The 17,465-nt window shown below is 36.2% G+C and overlaps 5 protein-coding genes across 10 annotated transcripts; 4 read left to right on the top strand and 1 right to left on the bottom strand.

Moving 5' to 3' along the window:
• The first annotated feature begins 1,065 nt into the window (after positions 1-1,065).
• Positions 1,066-4,489, top strand: LOC111289981 (ER-based factor for assembly of V-ATPase). 6 transcript variants are annotated; one of them, XR_016346100.1, is made up of 6 exons: positions 1,089-1,489; positions 1,583-1,721; positions 1,890-1,975; positions 2,097-2,243; positions 3,090-3,169; positions 3,268-4,489. XR_016346100.1 is itself a non-coding variant. In XM_022881358.2 (5 exons), the coding sequence occupies exons 1-4, from the start codon at positions 1,223-1,225 to the stop codon at positions 2,223-2,225; spliced, it is 621 nt and encodes a 206-aa protein (XP_022737093.1). In that variant the 5' UTR covers positions 1,089-1,222; the 3' UTR covers positions 2,226-2,243; positions 3,090-4,489. The 6 variants fall into 6 exon arrangements, 3 of the variants coding, with proteins under 3 accessions (XP_022737094.1, XP_022737093.1, XP_022737092.1); XR_002690254.2 differs by having other exon boundaries at positions 3,080-3,169; XR_016346101.1 differs by having other exon boundaries at positions 3,076-3,169.
• A 1,049-nt stretch (positions 4,490-5,538) lies between these two features.
• On the top strand, positions 5,539-7,003 carry LOC111290726 (uncharacterized). The gene is made up of 3 exons (XM_022882173.2): positions 5,539-6,188; positions 6,298-6,470; positions 6,557-7,003. The coding sequence occupies exons 1-3, from the start codon at positions 5,610-5,612 to the stop codon at positions 6,666-6,668; spliced, it is 864 nt and encodes a 287-aa protein (XP_022737908.1). The 5' UTR covers positions 5,539-5,609; the 3' UTR covers positions 6,669-7,003.
• An 844-nt stretch (positions 7,004-7,847) lies between these two features.
• Positions 7,848-9,796, bottom strand: LOC149515951 (uncharacterized). Its single transcript, XM_089768757.1, has 5 exons — positions 9,234-9,796; positions 8,987-9,119; positions 8,619-8,690; positions 8,401-8,520; positions 7,848-8,298 (listed from the first exon to the last, which is right to left on the bottom strand). Exons 1-5 carry the CDS (start codon positions 9,581-9,583, stop codon positions 8,080-8,082), a joined length of 894 nt encoding a protein of 297 aa, XP_089624883.1. The 5' UTR covers positions 9,584-9,796; the 3' UTR covers positions 7,848-8,079.
• A 1,364-nt stretch (positions 9,797-11,160) lies between these two features.
• On the top strand, positions 11,161-12,305 carry LOC111289367 (putative glucan endo-1,3-beta-glucosidase GVI). The gene is made up of 2 exons (XM_089768689.1): positions 11,161-11,195; positions 11,306-12,305. Exons 1-2 carry the CDS (start codon positions 11,161-11,163, stop codon positions 12,303-12,305), a joined length of 1,035 nt encoding a protein of 344 aa, XP_089624815.1.
• A 1,946-nt stretch (positions 12,306-14,251) lies between these two features.
• Positions 14,252-17,172, top strand: LOC111289295 (uncharacterized). Its single transcript, XM_022880221.2, has 6 exons — positions 14,252-15,042; positions 15,130-15,188; positions 15,629-15,698; positions 15,791-15,916; positions 16,019-16,147; positions 16,533-17,172. Exons 1-6 carry the CDS (start codon positions 14,335-14,337, stop codon positions 17,010-17,012), a joined length of 1,572 nt encoding a protein of 523 aa, XP_022735956.2. The 5' UTR covers positions 14,252-14,334; the 3' UTR covers positions 17,013-17,172.
• The last annotated feature ends 293 nt before the right edge of the window (positions 17,173-17,465 follow it).

The raw sequence follows: 17,465 nt of genomic DNA, 5'->3' as shown, positions 1-17,465 counted from the left end.
CTATAATTAAACTTCATCTTGGATGAACTCAATAAATAAAAATATGAAATTGAATTTTAACATTAATTAACAACAATAATTTTCCTATTTTTGAGCTATAATAAAAGCTCCAAACTTGTTTTTTTATTTAATGTAAGAGATTATTGGATTTTATTCAATATGTTTTTTTTACTTGATTTAAATAAATTTATTTATATTAAATTTAATGTGTTTAAAAAATAATTTTTTTGTCTTCCGTTTCTTAATTTATTAGTTAACAAAATTTTATGAAAATATAGAAATCTTAGTTTGGAATCAAGCTTTTTTTTTTTTTCTTTATTAGAGCTATTTATTTTTCTGAACAAAAAAAAAAAAAAAAAAACCTTTCTTACAATTTCCTAATAAGTTCAAACTCAAACACCAACAAGAAAAAATCTATTTTATTTGTCACTTAAAACAATCATTCACTAGTCGAAACTTAAAATATCACGGGATGAAATAATTTGCAAATCCAATGCATGGAGATGAAAAAATATTTTGGTTTTGGGTGAGTACTTGGAACTTGGAAAGAAGATTTCTTCGCTTTTGTTTATGATCACCAGTTATAGATGGAGACTGGAGAGTTTTGTCATCAATTCTCCAAAGGTCCTCCAATCTCAAAATCCACCATCAACTTATTCAATTTCTTGTTGCTTAACCTTTGTTGGATGATCATGTTAGGTTCGAGCCGTGGAAATACAAATAAAAATTTTTTTTTTAGAACCATCATTTTCAAGTTTTAAATGCATTTCAATAATATTTATGTAAAAGTAACAATATTATATCAAAGGCAAACAAAAATAAAAAATATAAATAATGTAATTTTTTATTATTTGATTTTCGAAAGCAAAAATAAAAAAATAAAATCCCATTAATAATATGTAATAATGCCTGCAGCGTGAATTTTTATTGTTGGAAAATCTCTCATTAGTCTTTCATTCACATTGGGTCTGAGCTTGACTGACGACAAATCTGCGTCAGGCCTTCGGCTCTAGCCTAAGCTTGGGCCTTATCTTTTAGCCTAAACACTACTTCCCACTTCTCCTTTGCAAATCTGGTTTCAGTTTCACCTCATTTAAACGTCGCCGTTTCCGGTTGGCCCTTTTGTTTTCCTTCTTCAATTTGTCCTCTCCTAGAAGCTTCACCAGACTACCTCCGGCTCTACATTTCACGCACTTCCACATTAATTAAAAAAAAAAAAAGAATGAGATCCGATGACCTGCAAAATCAACCCGGACTCGTGATAACCGTGACCGAATCCGCTCGCTCGTTTCTTCTCTCAGCCTCTAACGACCCACGCCTCTCTCAAGAGCTCCGAGAACTGGCTCTCACTCTTTCCTCACGAACCACTGCACCATACAAGCAGATCCGAAGCATATGGGTCGAGTCAGATGTTGACTCTAGGCCTGGACTGCTTTCTCTTTTCTCCGGATCTAATTTCGTTTTTTCCAGCCCTAAACCGAGAGAAAAGGTAAATTAAATATGATTCAGTTTCTGTTTTGGTTGAATTTTCTTATTAACAGGGAAATTGATTTGGTTTCATTGTTATAATTTGAATCGGTAGAGCGAAGAACTGAAGGAAAGATTAAGGAAGCTTCAAGAAATATCAGAGAGGAAAGAGTATCAAGAACTTGTTAAAGATATCACACCGGAGAAGGATTTCAATGAACCTTTCTCTACTTATAAGGATCAAATTGGCTTTGGTTAGTGGCGTTCTTTGAAAATATTTTGCCTTCTAATTTCTGAAACAATAAAACTTATGTAGTTAAATGAACAATCTAATGGTAACAAAAGTTAGTTCAAATAGTTTGTTTTTTGGTTATTGCAAGATACGTCTTTACAGTTACTTCTGGTGATGTATACTTGAACAGGTTTACATGTTGCCCTGACGATGTTTACTGGGTATTTGGTTGGATATTTTGCGTTTAGAGCATTGTTTAATCACAGCCCTATCATGGTACTTTCAAACTACCATTCTTAAATTTATAAGTAGTTATGTCTTGGGTCATTTGGGTTCCTTATTTTAGATTATTTAATGTTGAATTTGAATTTGGTGGTGCTGTACTTTTCGTTCTCAGAATGCTGCTGGAGGTATTCTTGGATTGGTTTTCGGCATGCTCCTTGAAACGCTTTTGTTCATTATTAGAACTTCGGATCGTGAACATAAATCACCATCCTCGACTTCGAGATTGAAGAAAAATCAATAGAGTAGCAGCTATGAAGAGGTTGGTTGTTTTTCTTTTTTTGGTTCCTATTTTCCATTAGAAAAAATCTATGAGTATGTGATTTGTAGAATGTAAATATTATCATCTTGTAATCCAAGGGCATGTTATTTGATGTTCCTTGTAATGAAGTAATGAACAATATATATCTGTCCAACATGAAGGTTTTGCCGGTGAAATAAAACTGTCTTTAGTGATGGTGAAACTTAAATTTTTTGAATTGGCCTCTTCCTGTATTTGATATCTGTAACAATTTTGAATTAAATTCATTCTCTTTTAAGAGGTGTACATTATCAATATCCTAGTTAATTTGGCTAAGGTTGTAATGTGATTTGGATCTAAAATTGCTATGGATATCCTAGTGCTGCATTGTACACTGGCTATGTATTTCATGAAGAATTAGAACTCTCAAAAAGAATAGTGAAAGGACTTGTAGTCTAGCTAAGACTTGATTCTAGTGCTGGAGTGACTCAAATCCCGGGTGGATAAGTTAGCCTGAAGCAGGTAGGGCAGAAACCAATAGTTGAGCTCTGCAAATTGAACTCACCTTTGTCACATCCTGTGTCCTTGTAGTAGTAATCAGCATGAATACAGTCATCGATGAATTATATGTGGTTCCTTTTAACACCTACCATGCTCAACTCAGAGAGTGAGAAAGACTGACTGAGCCCCAAAAAACAATGCATGGTCACCCAAATTTGCTACTGGAATCCATTTCTTCAGATTGAAATCTAAACCGTATATTTTGAACATTGTTGTTCAGTAACCTATTTTGGTGCAAGTTTTGATCTTTCCTGCGGTATATAAGTAGTTATTCTCCTCCTGATTCGACAAGGTAGCTGTCTACAGGCGAGTACTACTTGTCTAAGGGTCTGCGTGGACTGGCTACGAACTATGTCATCTCTGGAGAAGGGGCAGTGAGATTTCAGGTAAAGATTTTTCCTGTTTCGTGCAAGGCATATTGCTGTCCCTTGTGATATATGGCATCGTATAAAGCCATTACACGGTTTGCCATTTGAATCTGTAGATTTTGTGGAGCTCCAGATTGTGTCTCCTAGTTCGCAATTGGCCAAGGCACAATGGCGAGTATATATAACAATGATAAAGCACTTGGAAGAGTAATCGAAGGTAGCGCTTGAGGACATGACCGCTTTTTTAAATGGATGTGAGTCTTTGATAAGGCTAACATTTGAAGTACTGGAGGGAGAGTTGTAACATCAGGGAGTCGATATCTAACACCTGAAACCAGGCTTAGCTTGGCCATTTCTAGTTTGGGGCTCACCATTACGAGCCATTTCTTGCAAGACACGCGACACTCACTCTTCTTAGGAAGTGAAAGTAGAGGTAAGTTATGGTGAACAAAGGTATCATTGTTGTTGCAGAGCTTGATTTTGGTCAAGGTTAAAGAGCATTGTGTTTTGCATGAGTTATTGGGACCACCAGGAATTATGAAGAGTGGTGGGGGGCTGCGGGGGAGATAGAAGCGTTCTTGGAGATCAACTGATATCCATGATGAACAAACACCACTGAATCGAATGTTGTCAGAGAGATTTTGTAGTAGTTTAGTAGATCATTTATATGTCAACCTGGGCTAGCCTAAGGCCACGGTCAGGCAAGCTGAAGGACGGGGGTGTGATTTGGGCTGACCTCGGCGGCTCGGCCTGGATGTTCATTTCATTTGCAATTTACTTGTGGGTTTTAGGATGAGAGTTTCGCCCAGGATATTCTTTTTATTTGCAACAATTTAGTTTTTGGATAAAAGTGTCTTATTATCGTTCTATAATCCTCACCCACAGGCAACAGTCATAGCATTTAAATCCTAAGTGTTAGAAGATGAATCACATTCTCTAGGACAGTTTTCATCAAAATAGAAAAGAAAATAGAAAGAAATGGTACAATAATATCCAACAGTCTCTTTCTAAATGAGAAAAAAAAAAGAAAAAGGCTGGTGAAGTTAATTTTCCAGATGGCACGTAAAAGAAGCATGCCACGATGGAGTGAGCAGTAAAGTTCTATCACATGCGCCGTTCAATCAACTTGGAGCCCATTGAGAACTTCCCACGTGGCAACACATGGGGCCGGCCGCCTGTCCCATTATCAAGTAAAGCAGTGTATACTCGTCAAAACTTCAAATTCCAACAACAATAAAGCAAAGCAAATGAATCACGTATTCTAAACTAATGGTGATTCTTTTATAATGGAAGTTTTGGTTTGAAGCAATGTGAAAGTAAAATGTTTTATTTATTTAATTCCTTTTATCCACAAAACACTGTTTGCGATCAAATGGGACTTTTTGTCTCATTTCCCTTTTTGGGACACACAGAAAAAACCAAATCCCTTTGCCGCCTTCCCCTCAACGCGCAATCCTTTTTCGTGAATATATATAAATTAGTATAAACCAAGCTCTAAACTACTAATTTATATATATTCCTGAAAAAGGAAAAGATAAAATTCATATATATGTATATATGAGCTCTACAATGCAAGAGTATGGTTGATGAATAAATTGGAATTGGAAAATTGGTTAAAAAACCAAGAACAAAAGAAAGAAAGTAAAGACTAAAGAGTTAAAAAAAGAAAAGAAAAAAGAAGACAATAAACAAAGAAATTACTAAATATATTATTCGTATAATTTTTAAAATTAATAAAAAATTAATAGAGTGATACATACATTTTAAAATATATTTTTAAAAATTAAAAAATAAAACATACATCATTAGATTAATTCTATTTATAAAATTAAAAAACTCTAAAAATAATATATCAAATAATATTTTTTAAAAAATCACATAAATATTTTTTGACGGTAAACTTATCATAATTTAATGTTTTTTTTTTTTCAAAGAGAGGTTAACAGTCTCTAGTAACACGGCTTAAAGTGATATTTTAAAAAATTATAACTAACGAGTTATTTTTTGTTATTATAACTTTAGTAGAGTGATAGAGTGATAATAAATAATAAATTGAATTTCTCTCACTCATTTCTTAGGTTTTTTTTTAATCCCATTTAAAAAAAAAAAAAAAAAGAAATCTCTACATCTTGTGATTACTGTTGTATGATATCCGTACTAGTTCAGTTGGGTCCCAGCCCGAACTTTCTTAACACGTGGCATCACCAACTTGCTCAATCACCCGTTTCTCGTGACTAAAGTTTTCACTCTTCACCAAAGCAGATGCCACGCTCATGCCTACGCTAACGTTCATAGTTACACTTGTCATCATCTCATACTATTCCAAGTCAACACCGCCACCACATCCAACGGCTTTTAACTATCTATATTAACATGAAGCCCCCGCCCAAAAGGCCTAAGCTTTAACTCACAGTCTAAAGGTTTCGAAAGTTGAAAAAACCCAAACGTTCTTCAAGTTATGAAAGCTGTTCTCTTAAGAGCTGGTTCGGCTCCGGTCATCTCACCGGCTCTTTGCGGTTCACCAAGAGTTTCTCTTTCTCGTCAAAGTTCGTTTGGTGGAGTTTTCTACGGTGAGAGAGCCGGCTCCTCCGTTTGCTCTCAGATAGTCTCGTTGCATTTCCCTATGAATAAACGGAAGCCGAAGGAAACTCCTGCGCAAATGAGGCGAGCTTTTTCTGACACTGATATCATCAGATCGGAGTCTCGGATTCCCGGTGAATCTAGGTGTTTTCCGACGGGGATACCGGAGGAGGACTACCTGTCGGATGGTGAAGTAGACAGGGAGTTTCAAACATTGGTGACAGGAAACGGAACTGATCGGGCGAGTTTCGTGCCAATTTGGCCGGAATTCGGGATCTCAATGGACGAGATAGGGTTTTCTGGTGATGGATTCGGAAATGGCGGGAAATCTGGAGGCGATCGCGGAGACGATTCGTACGGTGATAAGAGCAAAATCGGCGATTATTATCAGGAAATGTTGAAACGATATCCCAGTGATTCGCTTCTATTGAGAAACTACGGCCGATTCTTACACGAGGTAAAAAGTTTGACATCAATATTCATGTAACAAAGTTAAAAAAAAAAAAAGTTTCTTGTAATTTTTCTTTTAATTGTATTAATTAAATTGTTTGCTTTTGATTTTGAAGGTAGAAAAAGATATAGAGAAAGCTGAGGAGTATTACGGAAGAGCGATCTTAGCTAGTCCTGGTGATGGAGAAGTTTTGTCTTTGTACGGAAAGTTAATTTGGGAGAGACATCGAGATGAAAGCCGAGCTAAGTCTTACTTCGACCGCGCCATTACTGCTGCTCCTGATGACTGGTAAATTTTTTCAATTTTCCTTTCATGTCAACTGCTCAGTCATTATATTTAGAAACCCATATTTATTTTTTGGTTGTTATTTGCAGCATGGTGTTGGGATCTTACGCACAGTTTATGTGGGAAGCTGAGGAAGACGAAGAAGAAGAGGAAATGGGTGATAAAGTTGGAGTTTCTCCGGCTATGGTTGCAGCTTTTTAATGCTTTCTCGTCTACTATCAGTCATGGGAGATCTCATATGAAGGAAAAAGAGGAGGGATTTTGAATAGAATTTACCTGACTAAAAAGAAAAAAGGGAAATGAGAGTATGGGACTTGAGGAAGAGAAAAACAAAAAGAAACTATTGATTAACAAGAGAACAGATCATGTTTTGTGTAATATTAATAATGCTAACTTTGATAACCAGACAATAAGTTTCAAGCTATGGAAGCTGCTGCAAAGGCTATAGAAGTATGTAATTAGTTGATTTTGAACTTCTTTTTGTTGTACATGTAATATGTTTCTACATTAGAATTAAGTTCGTATGGTTTTATTTACAGCAATATCTACTTTTCTCTATTTGGTATTAGCTGTTTTATATCATGAACTTCATTTTGTCAGATTATAAGTCTGGATTTTGAACAATATTTTAGTTCTTTTAAGGATCTTAAACTTCAATTCTTGCAAGGGTTTCTTTTGTCAATATTGCTCGTGCAATTGATTGACTAATGAATAAACTAGTTGAGGAAAAATGAAACGAATAAAAGAAAGAAGAAAACGTCACTTTACCATCCCGCAAAGCCAGGAGGAAGTCTAATGTGATAAATGGGATCATGAATGATAATCTAAAATATTTGGATGGATTCTGTCATTGAATGAAGTATGCTTGACTTTATACCAAATATTTTATGGTAATTTCCTTCGAAAGAGAAATATAAAGCGATTAATAGAGGAACAATCTTCAAGTTTATTATGCTATGCTGTAATAAGAACTGTCAGCCATAGCCAAAGAGCTCTGTTAGATACAGAGTTCCACAATTCTATATTCCTTAGTCGTGTCTTTTAAAAATGCATCTTCCCATTGATTTGAGCTTAAACCTAGAAACTAGTTGTCCGAGAAAACCTATAAATAAATAGACAAAACGACAGGATGCATAAGAAAAGAAGTGCATGCACCAAGCGTCAAAATATGTGGAATTGGGAGAGGGGAAATGTTGCGGGCATGGTTGTCGTGAATGCTTATGTTAAATGCTTGTTCTTGTCAACCATCTCTCAAGTGAAACTCAAGATTTACTTGAAGTAAGGTTGCTAATTTAATCCAACTTTCTCCTAATGACTGAAAAAAGGCGCGGTAGTATCATCATTTCTCAGGGTTGTTTTTTAAGATTTATAAATGCCGAGACAAGTCTTAATTCAAAGAATGCCAGTGTTGAGACAAGATCATAACTAGCACAGGCATTGAAAATGGACTAAAAAGTTTAGATATATAATATATATAGTTGTGGAAAGAATTAATCTTTGCTTCCGGAAAGGTACGGAGAAGTGTCTACTTTCATATCAAAGAAAACTCTTCATGTGCAAAAGCATAATAGTTGATAAATGCTGCCTGCCATTTCCTGCCACAATCCTGTTTTCAGACACTTGAAACAATACCCTTGGTTGTCACTTTTGAAGTTTTCAAAATTTTTCTTGTACTTCTCAGAAGTTTGGATATGGTCTTCTTAGCCCCGTTAGTTACCGTCTTGGATGGTCCTTTGCCCTTGTCTTCTATCTTGTTGTTTTCAGCTTTAGTTATAGATCTGATACAATTTTGTTGGCCAAGCAAAGTAGACTTTGAATTTATTTCTGGCATCTGTGAATTACAAGCTCAATGTTAGATATGCGTCAGGCTTCTAAATTGTTCAAAGTTTTGTGAAATCTCTGCATTAGTTTTAGAAATAGTTTGATAACTTACTTTCTTAGACTCTGATTTTGAAGGAGAATCCTTCTTCTGATAGGACTTTGGTAATGGCAATGCTTTAAACGTGGAACCCTTTTGCAGATTACTATTTTCCATTTCCTCTGCTCGCTTCTTCTGCATACACAGATGCATGTTACACATAATAATGATAATCTTCTGAAACTTGTATTCATCACTTGCAAGTTTTAGGCTCAAATTCCTCTGTACTTTACCTTGTCATTTCCCTTTACTTGCTTGCTTTCAGCCCCCTTAAGCAGATTCTTATCCATCGTCTTTTGAGCATTCTGCTAAATTAGTTTAATTATCTTTTGTGAGTAGAAACCCAGTAATTAAAAGGAAAAGATCATAGAAAATGCTCTCTAAGTTTCAGAATAATATCCAAATGTATATACCATACAAAACCTACGTATAAATTGATAATAACATCTAATGCCTTGAATATAATGAGAATGGAACATACAGTTTAAGGATAAAATATGATGTAAATAACTTGCAAAACAAGATGTTTTCAAGATTCAATCATTCACTTCCTTATGAAGCTACTTTCATTATCTTAATATTAATTTTTGTTAGATCTTACCCCAATTTTATTGTCAATATTCTCAGCTGCTATAACTTGAGCCCTGGAACTTGCTTTAGAAGTGCTACGAACAGATTTTGCGCGCTTTAGGTTAGAGATCTCTCTGGCATTGGGTGAGGACTGATCCCTGTGACTTTGGAATCTGAAGTTAGAATTCAAAGCTAACAATTCAATATAGGGTTTATTATGTATGCGGTTAAAACCGTTGGCCAAATATGCAAGTTTTAGTGCAATCTATGGAACTTACTTGAGGCTTAAACTAACAGATCGTGATAATCTAGGTTGTGAGTATGAGTTTTTGAAATCCATTGAACCATGCCTTTCTTTAGTCTTCGTTTTCATGTTTTCTGAAGAAAAATCAATTGACCCTCGTTTTTCCTTGAACATTCTTTTTTCAATTGACAAAGAAAATGGCTGAGGAATTGTAGGTTTTGCCTTCTGACTTTGTTTTGAACATTGTTTTGGTTTCTTTGCCAAACCAATTTGGCTTTCTCCAACCTTTTCAGCTTTCAGTACTTGGTTCTCAACAATGCTATCTTCTCCATTTCTATCTTTCTCTTCTTTTATGTCATCTAGTAACTGGTTTTCTTCAAGCATAGGAATAACTCTCTCCTCTTGCTTGTCTTCATCATTAGCATCAGTTATTTCTTCTCTCTTTCATAGGCTGTAAGGATTTATCTTCTTGGATGGATTGTGCTTCCTTTGAGGGATTTTCTCTTGTCATCGGCTGAGCCTGTTCTTTTTTCTCTTGCATATCTGAGGAGGATTTCACAAAGAATAAAGAAACAACAGAATGAGAATTGGTTCTGAAAGGGCAAGCAATCAAGGTTTTTCATGTTAGAAAAACATGTACTCGTTTTCTGCCTAGTTTTGATAAACTAAAATGAATGCTATCTATTGGCTGATGTTCATATTAGCATCCTTGTAGAAGATTATGCAGCAGTAATCAAAAAGATGAAATAAGGTTCCATTTGCTAATATAAATGCATCATCCCGATAGAGCAGCAAAAGAATTCAGAGATAAATTAGCATCAACAGGCTTATAAGATGGACTCTGATCAACATGACAACAAAATTTAAAGCATGGTAATGCAAATTCCCTGTAACAACTCTGTCAATCAGAAAATCATAATTGGTGTCATTTTTTAGGACTAGTGTAACAAAAGCTGAACAAGATGACTTGTAGTACTAGAAGAATATGACATGGAGAAGTTAGGAAGATAATCAACCTGAGGTACAATCCCTTGCTATTTTCCCTTTCTTCCCCAACTTAAGGTTACAAAGCTTTTCACTTAAGTTTAGACTAAATACTAGTTGCTGCTGGTTCCAGTCAGCTAGTAATCACAGCATTGACAACTGAACATTGACCAAGTCACACAATTTAATAATCAATGATTCCGGAATCAGAAAAAGTGGCGGCAAGTCAGACAAGGATGCGAGTAGTGGAACATATATGCTCCAGGTGATTGCTGAAAGCCGGCAAATGGCAATTGCTTCTCCAAAATAAATTCCTCCTTGGTCGTTATAAGCAGCTAGACATCTTCTCCTCGGCCAAATGGGAGGGAGGGAACAAATCATGGATTCAATTTTACTTGTATATCAGCATGACTTCATTTGATAAATAAAATAAAATAAAAAGTGGAGAGTGGGGGGCGGAGGGATATATTTTGTCACATAATATAGATGCTTCAGTTTATTCCAGGAAAAGACGTGGCACTATAGTACAATCATGTTTTCTTCCTCTGCCATTGAGGCATTGACAGCCAAGGCCGAAAGCTTTTCCTTGCCATGGAAATCCTTCTCTCACAGATAAGATACAATTAAATGCCCTGAAAACTGTAAAAACCAAAAGCACAATCCAACCATTCATTCAGAAGAATTGATGTTATTCTAAGTTTTACTCTTTAATAAATATTAAGATAGATGAAAACTCTCAAGTTACGACATAGGAAACGGCCAGTTTCTCTTCTTTGAGAAAGGAATTATCTTTGTCCATGTACACTGAAGACAAAATTTGCAAAGAAATTACTTAGTCATCATCGATATAGATCATCTGAAAGTTAATTTCAATGAATTATAATTTATTTATAAAGCAATCATCCATCTTTGTTGAATAAGGTATAGCGCAAGATCATCAATCTTTTCCCACTCGTCCTTTTGAGTTTAGTGAAGGAATGTTGGAAACAAGCTTCAATGAATCAGCTTCTCTGTTTTACAGCTGCCCTTTGTCTAATCTTATTTAATATCTGTGTTGGTATTTTTTCTATTGAGCTTTACGTTTTAACTTAAAGTGATATATATATATATATATATATATAGCATATTCATATTTGGTATTCACCGAAATTTATTTACATTTGCAGGAGCTGGATTAGTTGGAGTGAATTATGGTATGCTAGGGAACAACCTTCCACTACCAAGTGAGGTCATTGCTCTCTTGAAATCCAGGGAAATTACAAGAGTTCGCCTTTTTGATCCCAATCACGATGCCCTTCAAGCACTTGAAGGGTCTGGAATTGATGTCATCCTTGGAACACTAAATCAGGACCTTCAAAACCTTGGAAGTGACCTATCTTTTGCCAGAAGTTGGGTTCAAGACAATGTAATTCCATATTCAGAAGCTGTTATGTTTCGATGCATTTCAGCTGGTAATGAAGCTATCCCTAGTGACTTTGCTGTTCATGTGTTGCCAGCAATGAGAAATCTAAAAGCAGCATTAGTAGAAGCAAATCTAGGGGAAATCCCAGTAAGTACAACAGTTTCAACTGCTGTTCTTGGCAATTCATACCCTCCATCTCAGGGGGAATTTTCAAACGAGGCGAGTACTATAATGAAACCTATCATAGAATTCCTCGCAGCAACTAAGAGCCCTTTCCTTGTCAATGTGTATCCTTATTTTGCATATATAAATGATCAACAAGACATTTCCTTGGACTATGCAATGTTTAATTGCAGCGAAGTAGTTGTGAAAGATGGACAGCTTGGATACATGAATCTCTTTGATGCTATAATTGATGCAGTTTACTCAGCATTAGAGAAAGCGGGTGGTGATTCTATTGTTATTGTTGTATCAGAGAGTGGATGGCCTTCCAAAGAAAATGGTGATATTGCAACAATAGCGAACGCTCAGATGTACAATAACAAGCTAATTGCTCATGTGAATGGAGCATCTGGTACACCAAAGAGGCCTGGGAGGAGCATAGAGACTTATGTTTTTGCCATTTTTAATGAGAATCTAAAGCCTCCTGGGACAGAACAGCAGTTTGGTTTATTTTATCCTAATATGACAGAAGTGTATCATGTTGAATTTACTCATTAGGCAAACATAAGAGGGATTTACTTTGAGTTATATGCCCTGTTTTTGGAGGGTTACATACAAGAAAATAAATTTTTTTAGGATAGGCAAATAACAAGGATTTCATTATTACAGCCTGAAATGCTAAGAAAATTTCCTTTTTGACTATTTCATAGTCCCTTTCATAGGTAGCACCGGCAACAAGACAAAATTTCTCATCCCCGAAATGGACCAATTCTGCCTCGCAAAAAATCATACCATCGTGATGCTTCATTTTGTGGCGACTTGACTTGGTCATAGCTTATAAAAGGCTTTTAGGTTTATTTGTAAGGCCCAATGAACCAAGCTGAATGGGCTAGAAAACAGGTCTCTTTTGTAAAGGCAAATGTCATGATTTGACTTCAAGAACCTATTCGGAAATAGAGTTGTTGACTACTGGCATGACCACCCTTACTCTTTTGACATTTCTTCTTACCAGGGTAAATGGAGATGAAATATTTTCATGTTGAAAATTTACACTCATTAGGCAAACATAAGAGAGCTTTATTGATAAAATTCTTTAGGACTAGGCAAATAATAAGGATTTCATAATAACAGAATAAAAGAAAATAAAAAGAAGCTTTAAGCTACAAAGCTGTAGAGACCATCCCCAGACGTCCATCAATGCCTTCAACAGCCCGAAAATCATATATCTCAGCCCACCTGAAACATTAATCACCTTGGGTACTATTCTGTTTAACAGTCTGAAATGTTAAGACAACAACTTCCTTCTTGACTATTTGGTCGTCCTTGCTACGGGTAACACAAGTAACAAGACAAAATTTCTCATCCCCAAAATGGACCAAGTTTGCCTCTTGAATATACATAATTTTACAGTACCCACCACCACATTCTACCTCTTTTTTCGGAAATTCAATCTCAATTCCCCCTACTGTATCTATTACCTTCATTGTTAGTGATATGATAAGTGCTAATGCATCCAGTGTCCTTTAGGGCATATAAGGTGTCATTTACTACGATGCTGCTTCCAATGATGTTATGTTTCTTAAATCTGTCATTCCAAGTAGAAATATAATCCGTAGTCACTTTATCCTCCATATCTTCCCGATAAATGTAATATGTTCTCCTTCCAAACCATTCTCGATTTTTAACGTCGAAGGAGGAGAATCTAAAAGCAGCACATTCAGACTGATACCAGAAAAAGACTATCACCTGCAATGGCATGCCCGGCAATAAACGAACCAATGAAATCACCATAATCATATTTAGGCAAAATAGTCCATTCACCCACCTTGGGATTAAAAACTTCAAAATTGATTTCTCCCTGAGCTGGAACCTCTGTATTGCCATCAATGTTTCGACATCCAAAACATAAATTTTTTCATGCATTGCAAACACGCAAGGATGGCACTTACCTTCATGCATCTCATAAACTTCAACAAAAGGAGATCTGTTGTCCTCGGAACATGTTTCAATGGCATTAAGATCAACAACATACACTTTCTTCGACCCATATTTTTTATGCTTTCACCTTTGAAATAGACCACCAATGCAATAAAGTTTAGACCCTAAAGCAACGAATCCCATGCCGAAAGGGAACTTGGCACGACTCATTTGCAGCATGGCAATGGGACGTGGTGACTGTTTTTGTGGCGTGTGAGTAAGATTAATGTTGGTGAAAGCATACAAAGTGTTAAAGTGTTAAAGTATTGGTCCTTTATCAAATTTATATACCATGTACATCGATCGTTGTCCCAAGTCTGCCCTTGGAAAACCTTCTTTGGGCGCCTTCTCTTTCTCTTGGCTGTACATATACAGGAAACTTTTATGGGTCTCTTGACCCGGCTATGGCTTATAAAAAGGCTTTTAGGTTCATTTTGCAAGGCCCATGCTTTTGTTTAACAATGAACCAAGTTGTGTAAGACCATGTTCGAGCTATTTATTCATGGACTGGAAACCTTGTTGGTTTTAACCTCAACCTAGAAGATCCATTCGCCATTATTACTTCTAGGGTTTTCAGTTCAATCTCAGGCTTCCTCTCCTCATCCCAATAATGAGAAAGAAGAAATCGAAAGAACCAGAAACGCCGGTTGGAGGTGACACCGTTTCATCTCAATCTGATAATATCTTCAAAACCATCTTCGGCGACGTTTCGGAGTCAAATCCCGCCGTTTCTTCCCTTTTCTCTGATAGCAATCCCTTCAAAAGAAAAAACCTAGAATCCGTTGAAAGCCCTGAAAAAGTTGATTCGTTGGGTTCAGATACTGTTGAATTAAAGCAGAGGAAGCGAAAGGATAACGAGAAAAGTCAAAACCCTAGCTTGGGTTCAATTGAAGAAGCAACAGAGAGTCACAAAGAGAAGAGAGTGAAGACCCTAGAAAACCCAAATATGGGTTCTTTATCAGGCAATGTTGAAAGTTCAGATTTTGACGCAAAAATCTTAACAGGGCAAGATGTGAAACGGAAGAAGAGGAAGAGGGATGAGGTGGAAAAGGAATATGAGGAAAAGAAATATGGTTCGGTGGCAGTGGCGGTGGCAGTGGAGGAGGAGGTAGTTGTAGGGCAGAAGAGGAAGAAGGCAGAGGATGATGGGGTGGTTACTTTCGTTCCAAAAGAAGGGTTTGATGATGAGAGTAAACTTCTGAGGACTGTTTTTGTGGGAAATTTGCCAATTAAAGTGAAGAAGAAAGTGTTGATAAAGGAGTTTAGTACGTTTGGAGAGATTGAGTCTGTCAGAATTCGATCTGTTCCTCTCAATGACGTGAGTTATCTGTGATTCTTTCTACTCTTTTGGTTTCATGAAATGTTTTGGTTAATGATGTTTCTAATTGCTGTTTTCCCTGTTTAGACTAAGAAACCGCGAAAAGGAGCTATAATGTTGAAGCAAATTAATGAGAAAGCTGATAGGTATGCTGTTGAACCTTGTGAAAGATCACCTTTTTTTAAATGAATTGGTTTTAGTTTTCCTGATTGTAAATTGGTTGCTATTTGTGCTTCATTACACCTTAGGATTGCTAATTATATGGTAAACGTTGATTTTCATGTTGTTTGATTCAAAACCTTAATAATTTTTCATTGGTCTCCAAGGAAATATGAAGTAATGGAACAATTCTGTTAAAAACTATATTCGTATTTAAACTTAGTAAATATCTAGTAGCTTAATGCTGAATGCTTTTTTCCTGTTAGATCTGATTGTTTTTCTTCATCATCTACTTAGTATGTCTATGTTGAAACTGTTGTTTATGTTTATGTAAAAACTTTTTAATACCCCCTCCCCGCTCATCTCCGTTTGTGAGATCAACTCCATATTCCATATATTGGTGATCAGTAATGTTACTTTTTTGCAGTGTTCATGCATACATTGTTTTCAAAACAGAGCAATCTGCTGAGGCATCTTTGGCCCATAACATGGCTGTGGTATGTTTTTTTGCTTAGTGTTGGCAGAGCAATTGTAATGCTTAAGTTGAAGATATTATATATTGATTGTATGGTCGCATACATGAATATAGGTCGCAGGAAATCATATTCGTGTTGATAGGGCATGCCCACCAAGGAAAAAGTTGAAAGGGGAGAATGCTCTTCTATACGATAACAAGAGGACTGTTTTTGTTGGTAATCTCCCATTTGATGTGAAGGTGATCACTTTTGCCTGATATTTGTATCTTGATTCCAGGATGCATTTATTGTTTCCTGCCGATGTTACTGTGATCTGAATATAAGGTTACTACTTATTGCAGGATGAAGAAATTTATCAGCTATTTTGTGGTATCAATAATCTGGAGTCCAGCATTGAAGCTGTTCGGGTTGTTAGAGATCCTCAATTTGGTGTTGGCAAGGGTATTGCTTATGTCTTGTTCAAAACAAGGGTATGTTTACTCTTTTCTTTTCTTTTTTTTCTTTTTCCGGCCTTGATTTATTAATTGAAATATTAAACTTTTTTATTTCTAATCTCAAAATTCTGTTGGGTTGATCGCTACTCTTTTGTCATGAGACCTAGTTGCTGTTGTCTTGGGCCACTATCTATCTATGGGGCTTGTGTAGTTTGCCCTTCTGAAAAAGTTGATTAATTGACAATATTGAACTGTAAGCCTGATCTCCTTAAAGTCTGATCTAAATTTCTCTTTTTTCTTTGGTGAGGGAAGAAGAAAGAGAAAAGAGGGGGAGGGGCCCTCTCTAGATTGGCAAGTTTTAAGTGTTGTGTTAGCATCATAGGTTATCTTTACAAGTTACCGATATGCATTCTTGATCCAGGAAGCGGCAAATGTGGTTGTAAGAAAACGAATACTGAAGCTTAGGGATAGAGAGCTTAGGCTTTCTCATGCCAGACCTGATGCCACCCCATCTAAGAGAAAGAATCCGTCATCTTCTGGGACAAATGGTACCCCAGCCAAGAAGTTGGCATTGGATTCAATTACTCCTTCAACTAATGGCAACAGAACAAACGCAAAAGCTTCTTTGTCATACCAGGGCTTGCGTGCTAGCAAATCAGGTGTCGAGAAGAAAGTTCATTCAAAGGGCACTAGTGGCCCTTTAAAAATGAAAGTTAATGCTCAAAAAAGTGAGAAGCCAAAAGAACGCACGACCAAAAGACCAGCTGTTGCCGCTAGAAAGGCCAAGGCAAAAGCACACAAGGATGCTGGTGTTTCAAAACAAGGAGGTGTAAAACGCAAGCTGGACAGCTTGAGTCCTGGGAGCGCCCGTCAGAAGAAGAAAGCCAAAAGATTTAGGTAGGAACAGAAGAAAGACGTTGTATCATACTTGATAAAAAGGTCCAACCCGATAGAATTATTGTACTAGTCCTGAGAAGTTTCAAAATATCTGCACCCCTATAAGAAAGTGTTTGTTAATCAGCCAAGCATTCTAGCAAGGATTGTTACTTGTTTTATTCTTACATTGTGTTAATGCTTTTTCCTGTTTTTTCTATTGCTTTGAATAACAAAAGACTGAAAATAAAATGGAGAAACCCAGAAAGTGCTAAAAGCAAGTCTATAAGTATTTATTTTGATTATATGATTCTCCTCAAGCGAATTAATGGAGAATCTGTCCATTTGCTGAAATTTACGGTAATGAAAAGAAAATGCGAGAGATTTCACAATGGAGATTTACCAATGATGCATTGAAGAATATTAACAGGCTGCTTAAAGGCATATTCTTAAAGTCTTTTCTTTGAAGTCTTTTCCTCAA

The sequence above is a fragment of the Durio zibethinus genome, chromosome 11, assembly GCF_047325235.1.
Source record: "Durio zibethinus cultivar Kanyao isolate XHJ-2024 chromosome 11, ASM4732523v1, whole genome shotgun sequence".
Classification (NCBI taxonomy): Eukaryota; Viridiplantae; Streptophyta; class Magnoliopsida; order Malvales; family Malvaceae; genus Durio; species Durio zibethinus.
The sequence above is the reverse complement of the archived record's forward strand: the minus strand, read 5'-3'. Positions and strand labels throughout refer to the sequence as shown.